Source organism: Cydia strobilella, chromosome 6 (assembly GCF_947568885.1).
Source record: "Cydia strobilella chromosome 6, ilCydStro3.1, whole genome shotgun sequence".
NCBI classification, from domain to species: domain Eukaryota; kingdom Metazoa; phylum Arthropoda; class Insecta; order Lepidoptera; family Tortricidae; genus Cydia; species Cydia strobilella.
In genome coordinates, this window is record NC_086046.1 from 1,010,769 (window position 1) to 1,027,229 (window position 16,461).

At 36.1% G+C, this 16,461-nt stretch overlaps 1 protein-coding gene across 2 annotated transcripts in view; it reads right to left on the reverse strand.

Moving 5' to 3' along the window:
- LOC134741938 (protein tiptop-like) overlaps positions 1–16,461 on the reverse strand; it is a 475,809-nt gene that overhangs the window by 324,181 nt on the left and 135,167 nt on the right. For both annotated transcript variants that reach the window (XM_063674822.1, XM_063674821.1), the window contains exon 3: positions 112–207. In XM_063674822.1, the coding sequence (XP_063530892.1) occupies positions 112–169 (58 nt within the window). In that variant the 5' untranslated portion in view covers positions 170–207. The remainder of the gene's footprint in view (positions 1–111; positions 208–16,461) is intronic.

Below are 16,461 nucleotides of genomic sequence, written 5' to 3' on the forward strand. Positions count from 1 at the left end.
GTCGGTGGAGTATGCGCCAGTTTTCGCGGTCCTCGGCCAGGTTCTTTAGGTTGCTGTAAGACATTTGCTTTTGCTTTCAGTTGTAAGTAATATATAAAGGCTAAAACATACCGTTTTCGTTAGTGTTAAGCCAGCGGTATGATGGTCGCGGCTGCTGTTTTGAGCGCATCTCTACGCCCGCCGGCCGCCCCGCTCACTGCCCCGCATCTGGAAATGACAATTTTATGTTAAAAAACAATTAAAACATAAAATAGATAACTATACATTATACAACATGTAAAACAAAAATTGTATATATCAAATTAGGAAAACGTTTTGACCATTTGACTACGATTAGCTACTTCCGATCAACTTCGATATCATCTTAACCTCATCCATACATTTCCAACTCCAATAACTGATTCCAATAATCATTAATATAATATATGGTTAAAATGTTTTTAATCAACCATATATTCTCAGAACCCATCAATGTTGCTTCTTGAAACGGTGACTAAAACCCTGAGAATTCCTTCCAAACCTTAAAAATACTTGAGAAAAAAACCAAAACCATCATTAATATGAGACAAGACATAAGATACGATGAACCAATTTATAAATGCGCAATGAAAAATCAAATATCACCTTTATTACGTTGACTTACAGACTACGGCGAAGAAATAAGCTGAGTGATTTCTTGGTTTTATAAGTTGAGTCGAGCGATATGTCACACAATTTATGAGAAGCGAGTGACGCGTTTCGAGTGATTCGGAATAAGCCCTCGTAATAAATTCGATATCAAACTAGTGATGTGGCGTTCGTGGGAATGTTCATGGGGAATGTCAAAGTTTCCAGGAATCTCGTGGACATTGGCTATTTCTTAGCAAATTTAACAATATATTAGTAGTAGTAGCAGTAATCACTTTATTGTGCATAGCATGCTAGCTGGGCGGTGTGAGATACATGTGTTTCAATGTTTGGCATGCATGACATACGACAATGAGGTGACAGATGTCTCACGCGGGAACTCAGAAGTTGTGTGTTCAGAAATCTCATACAAAAGTGTGAATTCTCGTTGAGAATTTTTTACTTTTGCTCTCAAAATCATGATCGAAGGCTGCGTGGTGGCGCCTATTACAAGTTATTATATCGTTGAAGAAATTTGTGCAGCGTAATAATAATGCCAAATTTAATAACAGAAGGCTGAAACAGAGATATGTATATTTATTATTGGTTCATTGCATTTGAATGAAAGTTGTCATAGTATTCAAAGACGTAGTAATGCGATAATGTCGTAAGATACTTTGATAACCCAATTCATTCCCGCCTTTTTTCAGGAAATATTCCTACTACCGGGAATATTAGGCACATCCACTACTCATAATAAATTCGGTATCTAACGGACATTGTAGTAATGCGATATAGTGATTCGCATCGATATATTCCCGCTTTTTTCGGACAATATTCTCGCAAACGGGACTAATAGGCACATCACTACTCATAATAAATTCGGTATCAAACGGACATGTTAGTAATGCGATATAGTGACGTGCGATGCAGTGATAGCGTCCCGACTTATTCCGCTTTTTCAGATAATATTCCCGCAATCAGGAATATTAGGCACATCACTGCTCGTAATAAATTCGGTATCAAACGGACATTGTAGTAATGCGATATAGTGACGTGCGATGCAGTGATAGCGACCCAATTTATTACTGCTTCTTTAGTTTTCGTTTTTGTTTTTCTTGTTCTATTGTTGTATAAAGATTTGTCGATGTGTTTTAGGATTGAGGATTTTTTTCTTTGACATACACATGCTTGTCGTTGTTGTATCATGGTTTTAAATGTCAATAAAAATATGGGGCATTTTCTATGAAAAGGGACCTTATTGTCGATGGCGCTTACGCCGCACAGCGTCGCGCGGCATTGTATTTATATCGGAGCATCGTTTATAATGGCGTAAGCGCCATCGACAATAAAGTCCCTTTTTATAGAAAATACCACATATGCAGTACAATAAAAATGTCTCTGACTGTAGTTAATATTTTATTATGAGGAAAATTATAACACTAATTCGAAAACTTCAAAGAAATTGCACTGAGTAACTTTTTGACAGAATGCAACGCAGTAACAACAATACGAATTTGTTTTTAATTGAATTAAGCGCCATCGACAATAAGGTCCCTTTTCATAGAAAATGCCCCATTTATTATTTTGTGGGATTCTTAAGAAATAAAAGGAGCTCTTCAAATGGGATGATGCCACTTGTTGAATCATATAACGAAATCTAGGTAAATTTATAGAAAATTAGTAATTTACTGAATTAATATTAATACTTTCTATACTTATCTGTACAAAAATAAGCTGTTTCTGTGGGGTTCAGGTCCGATGTAATAGTAGTATTATATAGTATAATATTTTTTATCATAATAGTCATTTATGTGACTGCTACATAATGAATTCGTGTGATCTTTTTTTTATGATAAATAGGCAGGCGTTTGACCACGATCCCACCTGATGGTAAGTGATGATGTGGTCTACGGTGGAGCACGCTTACCTATGAGATACCTATTAACTCTTGCCTTGAAGAGCCCCAAATTGTACTCATGCGGAAACACAGACTCGGGCAGGGCGTTCCACTCCTTGGCAGTTCGCATAAGAAATGTGGAAGCAAAACGCTTCGTGCGTATTTTTGGAGTTCCTACCATGAAGCGATGCCGGAGTGCCGTTTGTCTTGTGGTTCGATGGTAAAAATGGGACGGAGGAATAAGGTGCAGTTCCTCGGCACACTCTCCGAAATGTATCCTATAAAAAAAAGATCGCACTCACATCGTTCGTTTCTTAAACTCATACTCGTATTTTAATTTCTAATTATGTACAGTTAAAGACACTATTTTATCTACACACATATTATAAAGTTTCTTTGATATATTCACTAACCTCATATTGTATATGTGTTTAAGTTTAAGTTTGGCATCCTCTCCTCTGTGTCGTTTAATTAAATTTATGTGTGATGTCTGTTGATTTGACCTGAACTTATTTGATCGTTTTTGTTTTGTTTTTATATTTTATTTTATAGAATATGTTTAATTCTGATTGTATTGTATGTATTATCTCTACCGCATAAGCGTTTTGGCATCTTAGCTGTAAGTTTTTGCATGTGACTGAAGCCATTACAACATTTTCACAGATAAGAAAATTGCTGTAACGACACAGTTTATCTTAATGTTGGCCATTTACGGATTTTGAAGGCATCATAGAGGGTTTATGATATTTGTGTGAATAAAATAATAAAAGGTATTTAATATCTTATCTTGTAGTAAATTATGTTGAGTCGTCGTTTGGTAACAAGAAAGTAGTTAGGTAAAATAATTTACAACTTTGTTTTGTAATTTAATGCAGTTGTGCGTAATTGTGGTATTTTCTATAAAAAGGGACCTTATTGTCGATGGTGCTTAACTGCTTACGCCATTATAAAAAATGCTCCGATATAAATACAATTCCGCGCGACGCTGTGCGGCGTAAGCGCCATCGACAATAAGGTCCCTTTTCATAGAAAATGCCCCAATTATTGATGCTGATCCTGACATTTACACTTCGACAGATGTCCTTTACGAGAATTTGGTTTGACATTAGAGACTAGTATTTTTTTTAAGTGAAACATATGTTTTATGTATTTAATGTGTGGCGCAATCACAATATACTAGTATTATCATACAGAACGGCCACGCACCGCGCCCCGCCCCGATTCGAATTACCTCGCCCCGCGACACCAGATTGACGGCCGTTTGCCGGCCGCTCAGTAGGCCAAGCACACATGATTGGCGCGACAGTATCTCGCCGCGAGATAGACTGCCCGTCTTTTTCTAACTGCAATAATTAAAGAGGGACGGGTAGTCTATCTCGCGGCGAGATACTGTCGCGCCAATCATGTGCTAACCCGGCAGTACTGTTTTTAAGCAACTTACACAATGACGCATGACGCGTGTAAAGACGTGCCGTTCACACATAGAAACGCAAGTGATGTTTGATGTATAGCGTGTCCGCCCTGTAGCGCAACTTATATAAACTCAGGTATTTATCTCGAAAGTGAACCGCATTAAAATTGTAATAAATATAAACAGGCAGCATATCGCCAAGTAGACATTAAATTGCTTTTCAAAAGGCGGTCCATATAAAGTCTCCACCGTCAATTGACTTTAATGATAATAATTTATTGTAAAAACCTTTCGGACATAAAAAAAACTGGAATGCAACGTACTAGTTTAAATGACGAGTGTAATTATTAGACTTGATTAACGTGTTTTGTCTGTCAATAAGCCTATATGTAGCATTTTCTATGAAAAGGGACCTTATTGTCGATGGCGCTTATGCCGCACAGCGTCGCGCGGCATTGTATTTATATCGGAGCATCGTTAATAATGGCGTAAGCGCCATCGGCAGGAAGGTCTTTTTTTATAGAAAATATATTATTAACAAAATAATACAAACCAATTTAAACCTTACTGATAAGATTAGAAGATTTAAATTGTTATGATAGTTGTTTTTTAATTTATGTTAAACTCAAATAAATTCTATTTTACACCCCTTTAGTTTCAGAAATACTTAAAATACCAGTGTTTTGTATTAAATAAGCACTGTTTTTGTATTGAAAAGGCTTATTTGCCTTAAATATGGAAAAATGGCTTTAAGTACTATTTGGCGCGTAAGATCGGGATTCGTAAGTTGGGAGGACACGTGAAAATTAAAAATAATTAAAACATCTTCGAATATTAGTCTTGATGATTTGGTTAAACTGATATATTAGATGATCAAACGAACTTCTTGAAGTGAAGTTCGATCGCTATTATGTGAATCGCTTCATTCGAAGATATAATAAATAACCAGGTAGTTTCTTTAACTTGCTAGGCAACGTAACACGATTTTCAGAGTAAAATAAAGATTTTTATTTTGAAAAGTAAGTGTACTGACTTTTTTCCATCCCCACTCCTAACCAACCCAACCAGTTCCAACCGCCACTTCCTTTAACTTTAAGCTAAACACCACCTGCAGCAAGTTAGGTGTTAGTTAGCTTAAGGCTTAATGCTTTAAAGGGTTTTGAGTTTTGTTACAACTCAGTAAATACCTACTTAATAACAAAAGTGCCCTTCAGTAGTTAAATCCTTAACTTGCAAAAAAAATATTCATCAAGTGCGACGAGAGCGTATGGCAATTGGCACTCACGTCATGAATACCGATACTTCAAAACAAATGTGACGTAAGCGCCATTTGACGTAGTCCCTTTTTATATGAAGTGACACCCACCTTGGCGCGGCACCTTTTAATCAAACCGAGTCAGTTAGGTCAATAAATTGTCAGTTGAAAAAAGGATAAATCGACGAACCAATAACAGTATGGTACGGTGTTTATGGTGATGCCCTTGCTTATCGAGGGACATACGGCGGTGAAGACTTTTTTAATGTTCAAGACAGGTTATTTTATTCGAATGTTTGTATATGCATTGGAAAAAACCGGACAAGTGCGAGTCGCATTCGCCCACCGAGGGTTCTGTACTTTTTAGTATTTGTTAGAGCGGCAACAGAAATACATCATTGTGAAAACTTCCACTGTCTAGCTATCACGGTTCATGAGATGAGATACATCCTGGTGTCAGACAGACGGACGGACGGACAGATAGACAGACAGACAGAGGAGTCTTAGTAATAGGGTCCCGTTTTTACACTTTGGGTACGGCACCTTAAAAAAAGAATTTTATAGAATATAACAAACTTGAAAACCCTTCTTGGGCAGATGGTTTCGGAAAGCCATCTTCCCTATCAAAAACTTGTAAAGTATCACCATCTTTCGAAAATACCTAACATTCGACTACTTATAAGCCTAATTGGGGCTATCTTAGATCTACTCTTTAAGAGTAATTTTAAAACCCTAACCCAAATGCCACACCGTCAATCTAAAAAACTCCTTGGGCAGGTGGCGTTCGGAAAGCCATCTTCCCTGTCAAAAACTTGTAAAATATCGCCGTCTCCGGGAGATATCTAAGATTTATTCAGCCGTCCACAAAGGGGAACGTTTTAATTCTTTTCATACGACAGATTTATGAACGGACAGATGCGGGGATAGTAGATGCCCTTCTGAGATGTTTTCAGTGCGTTATGCTTTTGTTGTTATGGAATTTAGTATCTACTGGGAATGAGTTTCTCAGGCTCCTAGTTTGAGGTCCTTATCTTATTGCCTTGGCGATGAAGTAGTATTGACATTTGCCTATATTATAATGTACATGAAATGCCTACGAGTATGTGTACGGCATTGAATTTCGATTTATAACATTTTCCAATAGCCAGAGCAATAACAAATGTCTTAATCAACTGGTTACTAAGTAGTGCCATCACAATATCTTGTAAATAGATAAACTACGTAGATAATTTAATTCAGTGCCTATTATATTAGTCATTACCGACGTCATTAATCTTATAACCAGGCAAATATATCTAAAAAATCAACGTAAAATATGTGATTCTAAAATTTTCGTCATCAAAAAATGCACTGCAGCGATCATAAGGAATGCAATTATAAAATATGTCTGCATCTAGCTAGCTAAGTCGGTAATTACGAGTAAATATAACCTTAAGAAACTATTTTCTTGTAATTATCTGTCCCTTACGTCAAACTGTGCACTTACGCCCTAACCTCGTATAAACCAATTTAAACGCAGTAAAAAGCTGACATATTTTTTAATCCCATAAACAACGTCTTGTCTTAACGATTATTGGAAGACAACATCAAATCGAGCCTCCGCCAAAGGCTGCGTAAGCACCGGTAAATCTGTCAAGAAACAGACGGACGGATATTTTTAGAACGTTGACTTTGAGGCCGATTCTAATTTAAATAAGCTGATTTGACTTATTTTCGGTGTTAGTGGTAGGTAGTAAATAACTTCACCTTTTTTTTATACCACAACGGTGGCAAAAAAGCATACGGCCCGCCTGATGGTAAGCAGTCACCATGGACGCCTACAACACAAAACATGCGCGTTGCCGACCCTTTTAAAACCTGTACACTCCTTTTTTGAAGAACCCCATACTGTAGCCCCTCGAGAAAACCTCGGCAGGGAGCTCATTCCACAGCCGAAGCGTCCGCGGAAGCTGTTCCAAATTTTAGGTTACGTGAAACTGTCTCCAAGAAAAACGCATTTAATCGATTTGCAAGACCAATGTGATCCCACTGATCCCATAAGCGCACCGTGAAAAAGTTTTGTGCGGAGCACTAAAAATTGTTATGACCTTGACATGGTTCGCAGTGCATCTCAAGCGCACCAATAAGCGAGCAAAATACTCAATGACACAACTATACAACGCGCGCGTACGGTGACCAATTACCGTGAGCGACAGGCAAGGTCGTATCAAAACAAGATCAAAACCTTAACAGAATGTCAAATCGGAATCGGCCTCTTTAACGCTGACTTTAACTTACGTACGTAATTCGTGCCTTACTGAACTGGAAATACAGGTATATTATTTATACAAGTATATCATTTGAAAATTGATACGGACGTAAAGTTTTTGATGTTGTTTAATTTAAAGTGATTTAAAAGAAATTTTAGTCTTCAGATGAATGTCAACTATGGAGTGTGAGGTTCAACACATCATGAAGGCCACAGCCTTCAATTATCTTTAAAAACAGTAGCCATTTTTTGATAATCCACATAATTGAACGAAAGTTTATTAAACATTTATAAATCTTTTCTGGGACAATGTATATTATTCTATAACAAATTGCCCAAAGAGGTGTTTAATTTGTAAGCTTTAAAACAATATTTAAAAACCTCCTTAATGAAAAAAGGATACTACAGTGTCGAAGAGTATCTTAACGATAAAACTGCTTGGCCTAAATTGAATCAAAACAAGAACGACTGCATGAAGCTTAATAATTAATTATTTTTATATAACTTAGACCTTTAAATAACTGTTTAATGTACCTACCTAAAACTTCTTTTTTTGTCTGTTTTGGAAATTATTGTAAATTTATTATATACCTATTATTGTTAGAATTTGATTATTGTGCTTATAATTTTGTTTTTGACGATGCAAAATGCTGATTCAGCCAACAAGTAGGTATGTATAATTTTTATGTAACTACCATTAGGTAATCGCACTTTATGCGCATGCATGCTTTATTTCTAGTTTAGTATTAATTTCGTGTAAGATGAAATGTAGATTTTTGACGATGCAAAAGCGATCCAACAGATCCTACTTGAATAAATTTATTTTTATCTTTTTATCTTTATCTTTAAGTATATATTCGAAACTTACGAATCATTATGTTAATGCTTCGTGGCCACTCTACCCAATGTGGTTGCGACACAGCACCGCAAACTATGGTGCACCTGCTGGACTGCCCCGCGTGCCCGCACTCCTGCTCTGAATCCGATCTGAGAGACGCCACGGTCCGGGCTGTCAGCACCGCTGCTTTCTGGGCATCCACTGTTTAGGGGAACCTCGACACGAGAGAAGAAGAATTATGTTAATCGATTTTTCACCGTCGTTTAAACATGCGGTTTCAATATTTCGTTTTATCTTTTAAACATTGACCTTTTGTCAATCAAGTTCAAGTTAATAATTTATGTATTCATGATAAAGTTGAAAGCAGTATGTAAAATAAATGTCGTATGTCGCATGCGAAAGGACGTAAAGGGGTTGCGGTATTTTTTGGACATACACCCTTAGCTACCCAGTTGTACCAGTCATAGATATAATATGTTATTTAGCTGGAGGTTCATAAGTTTTATGTTTTTTTTTTATTGATAATGGGAAACAAACAGCGAAAAATGACACATATAGATATTACACTTGAATACATACATAAGCCAAAACAGTTTCCACTACTGAAATTAGATAATTATGGTTGCTCAGACAAGACTTGTTTTACAATTCAATTAAAGTACTCTAGATCTAGTGCTAAAGAACTAAACAATGCGAATTTGAAACCACAAACGTGACATGCATTAATTTAACTTAATTTTACAATAGTAAACTATCAAAATCAATTATATTATTTGCCCTAATAGTAGCAGAGTAATTATTTGTTCATTTGCTCTTAATTGCAGAAACAAATTTTTGTACTGACGGAATGAAAAACATTTAAGCATATTATCGTTTTGAAATGAGACCGTAACATCAATTGTATGGGAGTAGCTTGGCGCCGGGTTTGTGTTAGTCTTCAACCGTCGTTTTAACATCTGGTTTACACATTCGGTTTTGACTTTTAGTCAATCAGGAACTTTATGTATTTAAGATAATGTTGGAAACATTATGCCAAATGTCATAAGTCGCTAGAAGAACTTAAAGCGCCTGTAGCGCTTATGGAGATACGCCTTTTTACAATGTATTTTCGTTAATTAGTAAGTTAAATGAGTGTTAAATACTAATTAATGTGTTGATAACGGTAGCTAAAAGCTCCGGTGACGTGGGTAATAATTCGCCATTTTGCGAAAATTAATGATAATTAATTTAATGCCAATGGCCTCGTTTGTCAAATATATGGAGTTAATTTTTAATTTAAAAATTAATGGTTTACTGGAAAAGTGCAATTGTTGAAAGAAATAAAACATTATTAACTACTTAGGTCTAGTTTAAAGGTCCACTGAGATAAAAACCGGCCAAGTGCGAGTCAGACTCGCGCACCGAGGGTTCCGTACATTACATAATTTTAACAATGTATTTTTTATGTGAAACGTGAGTATATATTTAAAAAAAAACGTACGTGAGTACGTATAAAAAAAAACTACTTACTAGATCTCGTTCAAACCAATTTTCGGTGGAAGTTTGTATGGTAATGTACATTATATATTTTTTTCAGTTTATCATTCTCTTATTTTAGAAGTTACAGAGGGGGGGACACACTTTGCCACTTTGGAAGTGTCTCACGCGCAAACTATTGTTTAGAAAAAAATTATATTAGAAACCTTAATATAATTTTTGAAGACCTATCCATAGATACCCTACACGTATGGGTTTGATGAAAAAATTTTTTTTGAGTTTCAGTTCCAAGTATGGGGAACCCCCAAAATTTATTGTTTTTTTTTCTATTTTTGTGTGAAAATCTTAATGCGGTTCACAGAATACATCTACTTACCAAGTTTCAACAGTATAGTTCTAATAGTTTCAAAGAAAAGTGGCTGTGACATACGGACGGACAGACAAACAGACAGACAGACATGACGAATCTATAAGGGTTCCGTTTTTTGCCATTCGGCTACGGAACCCTAAAAAGGTAACGACCTAATTAGTTTTTATAGATTTAAGAAGTAATTCAGAATTATTTTGTAAAGTTACTTGCTTTAAAGTGTATGTGTTTTTTTAAGTTTTTTATAGTTTAGTGTTTGAAGTAAAATGGGAACAGGAAGTTAGAACAATGCAAGAGGAAGAAAGTGTAATTTAATGACATATTTAAGAATTAAACTTAATAATTTCACGGTTTAGACTCAGTTGTTTTAGTCACTCGCGCGACATGTTTCGGAGAGCCTAGGTCTCCTTTCTCAAGCACTAACAGTAGTAACAGTGCGAGCAGCGTTCACGACGGCCGTGCTTTGCGTACTGCCACTCATACACACTATGTATATGTGTAACATGTCGCGCGGGTGACTAAAAGCAAGTGTCTAAACCGTGAAATTATTTAATGTTAGTATGTCTCACAACAGTTTAAATACGAATATTAAACTCGCTTAGTTTAAGTCAAATGTCATTGTTTCAATTTATTGTATTTACAATCATTTTAAGTAAATATTAGCGGTTTTCAAAATAATCTCTTTATCAAAGTTACCTCAATACATTTACATACTACATTATTATCAAAGAGAAAATATAGTATAGAGGGTTATTTTCGTAGTAAAGTTTATAGTCACAGTAAATTTACTGCCATCTATAGGCACACAAAAATAATTAAAAACAAAAATGTATAAAAATATCAAAAATTGTACCTATATATGGCTAAATTATTTTTTTTTAGAATGCCATATAACTTTTTCACTGATATGTGTTAAAATTGTCTAGCCGAGTATAGACCAAAGGTGTGGCGCCATCTATTCAGGAAAGACTTTTTCTTGATTTCCGATGCACGTTTTTTCCTTATGATTAATTTATCTTATTCTGAGTTACATATATCTTTGATATAATATATGTAGGTAACTTACGTAAGTAAGTTCGAAGTAGTGAATCTAACTCCGCCTTAACTCGTCCTAACTTTTGTAACCTTGAATCCACAACAGATAAGCAATTTCGCCTAAACACCACACACATATAGGGCTGCCAAAATTAGATAATAACCTACTGCCTTACATCTAAGTCACTGACTTTACCATATTTCAAAATTGTATCATCAACAGACACTAGACTTATATTGACCGGGATATAGACCGTGATTACCTTTTGTATTATTTGTGAGCTCCCGATATTTCGACGCAGTTACATGCATCATGTTCACGGGTGACGGGTGACGGGTCAATATAAGTCTAGTGAAACTAACCGTGAATCATTCAAAACTCTAATCAACAGACACATTATTTTTAGGGGCCTTTTTTTGTTTTTGTAAGTAAGTAAGTGTTTTATTTGTAAATATAGGTACAATTACAGTGGTGGTCAGTTTATATATGTACAGTTTCACTATATTTTACCAAACGGCGTACAAAAACATTGAACTTAATACTAGAAAGTAAACTTTCCATCATTACCATCCTCACCACTTAGATGGTTGGCAGTCCTCAACTGTGCGTTTCTCTAGAAACTTCCTGCCTCGCACAGCTAAACTGTGGAATGAACTGTCGCCTGCGGTATTTCTGGACCGATATGATCTTCAAACCTTCAAGAAAAGAGCGTATTCCCACCAAGGCCGGCAAACGCACTTACAACCCCTCTGGTGTTGCGGGTGTCCATGGGAGGCGGTAATCGCTTATCATCAGGTGATCCGTCTGCTCGTTTGCCTCCTATTTCATAAAAAATGCTCAACAAGTACGAGTTTGTAATCCTACTTACAGCTATGACAAAACAATAATGAATATCAGGTACATAGTTTATAAGAATTGTAGATGTCAAAATATAAAATATCGATTTCTATTATTATTAGTATCAATATTAGATGCATATTAAAAAGATAAAACAAATTGTCATAATACATATCATTCTAAGTCGTCATTTAAATAAACTGCAATGGAATAATAGCATTTATGAATCAATAATGTCATTAGCTTATTTTTTCATAATATACTTAGTGACTTAAAGTTAGTCGGCAATTTGTTATATATTTGAGCTGGGTATAGTGTGCAGTGTGCCTAAGTCGGTTAATTTAAACTAACTTTTGTAACCGTGACTACACGCCAGGATAAGGGATCTAAGCAAGGAAGCAAAGCACCCAACGTTTAGGGCTGTCAAAAGTTTCATGAGTCTTAAACTGTGCCTCTTTTGCTCCAAAATTCTAAATTTAATTGATATTTTAAAATTATTGTATTGTAATATGTATATTTGATTTTAAAGTTTTTTTAGTCGATGCCCCGCCCTGAGAGCCTACCGCGAACCACGTTCGACGTGTTGCCTCCCTGTTACACTTAAGCACGAATTTACAAGTACGACAGAGAGGCAACACGTCGAACGTGGTTCGCGGTAGACCCTCAGAGACACTCAGGGAAGAGTAGCTTCGGCTTCCCCAATATATACAGGTTGGCTAAAAAATAAATATATTCTCGTTGCCATGGAGGTTTTTGGATTATACAGAGCAACTTTTACTATGGGACCAACCACGAAATAGCGAAAAACCCAGTTTGAAAGTGAATTTTATAATCAACCTTTTATAATGATTTCAATCTAGAAATAACAAAAAAATCTGATCACATCTGATCAGAAAAAACGAATGAAACTTTAAGTATGATTTTTTTGTAAATCGCAGTTTAAAATGGTCTAAGTAAGTGGGTAAGTACCTATTTATAATTTACAGGAGAATAAAAACGATCTTTATTTATTTTTCGAAGAGTTACGTACATTAACCTGCAGAACATAACTTTATCCACAAACTTGAACATCACAAATAACGTCTCAAAAATAAATCACAATCACCAACCCTACACTGTCAGATAGTGTCGCTTGCTAACTCGTAAAAGAAATGTCATAAATCTGTCAAATTTGACGTGCCTGGCAAAATTATGAGCGATACTGAGTGATTTGTGTAACAAACAGCAATAGGGACTTTCTCGGTAGTGCTGTGAATGGCACAAAAAAAGGAAATAGGTGAGTTTGGGATGCTCATTATGAGTTTTGAGACGTGTTTTAAATGCAATAGTTTTGCACAATTTCTTTGTATTTTAAATCAAGAAGTTATTTCAGAGATGTTTTTGGGATTTTTAACGCGTTATCAATGCAAGTTTTGGACAATTTACGTGTTTCTTTGATTTGGAAAATAATGTTAAGGAGGTAAAGAAAGGTAACGAAAGGGATCTTACTAATGTAATAAATATGAAAATTTCTAGTCAAGATGTTTTGATAATTGAGCCTCAGCTTAGTCAGCAAACTGGTTCAACAGATTTGCTTCAGAACAGTTTATTAGCCAAATTAGGATCTTTTTTATCTCGACAATCATCCCTTAACGGGATGAGGGTTTAAAATTAGTACCGGAGTTGTAAATAACTGAGTTTATACTGTATAACAAGTTTTATGTGGACAAATTTACGAATACAAGTAAACTCGTAACTCGTAAATACTAAAAGTATTTTTATTTTACTTAAAAAAATAGTAAGTCATGATCATGACTTTTCTCGAGATACCATTCTTCGGTCATTACCAAGTTTTTCCAAGTTTTTCTTTTCTTTTAAATGTACATTATCGTTTTCCTCACTGCCCATTAGTATTTCTTATAATTATCAATTCTCCAATACTTAAACGGAGATTGCTATTTAGTGATAAAGGCTGCCTGTTGTTTAACTCTGTATTTATTTATTAGATATGTGTGTTCCTTTGCAAATTTATTTTGAGCTTGTGCAATAGAGAGAATTCGTATTGTTGTACATTATTTAACACAGTTTATTTCACCAACAGAAGTCCCAGTCAAATCAAACTGAATTCAACCGTCACTCACACGTCGAAAACTAATTCCCTCTCTGCGCTACCGATTCGTCACTCGATGACGTGACGCCATTTTGAATTTAATTTGACGCGTTGAGTCGTTTAATTATTACCACTCATTACCTGTCTATCAACCTCTTAAATCCAAAAAGACTTAAAAATATTCAATTACCGTTTCAATACCAACCTTAATGTCTAAGCTTGAAGGTCTAAGTTGTGTTTAGTGTTTATGGTTCGAATTGTGAGATAGGTCGTTTTGGATTGAGGTGATGAGGCTTTAGTTTACCGCCATATGATTGTAATGGCAATCAATAATGGTATTTTGATAAATGTCAGTCTATTACCTATGAAAGTGATTTGTATTTAACATTGTTTTTACAGGATGATTAAACTAAATTGCAAGTTTTTTCATGTAATAGGAAGCAAACGAGCAGACGAGCCGCCTGATGGGAAGCAGTCATCGCCGCCCATGGACATAAGCAACATCAGAGGTGCCACTTATGCGTTGCCAACCTTTGAGAACCCTAAACACTTGCTTCTTGAAGCACCCCATGTCATACCTCAGGAGGTAGCTGATAAGAAGGAAGGTAGAAGTTACGGCTTGTCTTGGACTTGTAATTATACGATAACAATTTTTTTTTAATTTAAATTGAATTTGTTAGTACTACTTACTAAGTCAGTCATCTAAAGCGAATGGGAGGCGATCGGGCGGTGAAAAGAGCGTTTGAGGGAAAACCGACAGCACGCCGCCCGGTCGGGCGACCTAGGTACCGATGGGTGGATGTGGAGGACGCTGATCTGCGCGAGCTCCAGGTCCAAGACTGGCGAGAAACTGCACAGGACCGGGATCAGTGGCGAACTGTCGTGTTGGAGGCCAAGACACACTGGGTCGCTGCGCCAGAGGAGTAAGTAAGTATAGTACTTACTAAGTAAGTAGGTATTTTTTTGTAGTTTGTACATTAGAGGTGTTAGTATAGTCAGACTAGTCAGAGAGAGAGAGACATATATTCGTCATTTACTTATAAAATTATTCCTACTTTTCAATAACTTCTGTTCTAAGGATGTCTTATTCATATCAACTTAAGCAAGATCGAATTAAAAAAGGTTTCATTATGAATATTACGGGGCACTCACGTATTTTAAGTCGAAAAACGCTCGACATGTTTCACTCCGTGCCCTGTCCCGTCCCGTTATTAATATATTTAATATGTCTGTGTCACACGGAAGTTTTGTTATTAAAATTGCTAAGGTTTCATTATAGTTATACAGTTATTTAAACTTTTATTAAACATATTTTAACTATACACATCTTTAGCTTCATCGTACCTAGAGAGGTGATTAGACGACATTTTCCTCTGAGCTTTGCAATATGTAAAAATTAACCCTTAAAATACATATTAGCCGTATATTATAAGCTTTAATGTACTTATTCGAGGCGAGATGAACTTGACGCCTTTATTATTCACAACGACAAGACTTAATCGCGTAAAATGACGCCTTTGATAGGAACTGATGGGAGACGGGTCTAGACTGGGATACGTGGAAGAGGAGGGAGGGAGGTCTTTGCCCAGCAGTGGGAAACTAGGCTCATATTTAAAAAAATATACTTATTAATCCACAATCATTTAAATTCTATCTAGAAATCGAATAGTAGCCTTAGGCTACCTAATTTCTTGAACTCTACCAATAATTATCATTTTACTAAGTGGTTATGTCAATAAGATTGTAAAATGAATGACACTTAAAATTTCCAAGTTTACGGTTAAAATTAAATAAATATTCAAGCAATCAACATTCATGAAGACAGGTTGGTAAAGCGTAAAATCTCAGATATTTCCTGTGACACTTACGTGGATTGACAGTATCTTTGACATGGCTTAATGGAAACTGGTAAGCAATTTAACATTTAACTTATATCTGACCAATTGGACGTAATGCCGATATACCTATAACAACATTTGGCACCTAGTAGATGTAATTTTTCGCGAGTATAAACATGTGTGTCATGTGAATTGACAAGACCGTAATTCGACCTATTTTAACATACGGATGTGAATACTAACTTTGAAGGATACTTCCTATAGCTATAGCTATAGCTGGGTGGAGGAAGATTCTCCGCAAAATCCTCGGTCCAACGCAGAGACCTGATGGCAGTTGGGGAATCCGCAAAAACGCCGAAGTTGAACAACTAGTTGCTGAACCAAACATCATTGGTGACAAAGGCGGAAAGGCTTCGGTGGCTCGGCCATCTGGAGCGACTGGGAGCGGTGAAAAGAGCGTTTGAGGGAAAACCGACAGCACCGAGGTAAACGAGAAGACGAATCGCCTGATGAAAAGCAAACACCGTCGCCTATGGACACCTGCAACACCAGAAGGGCAG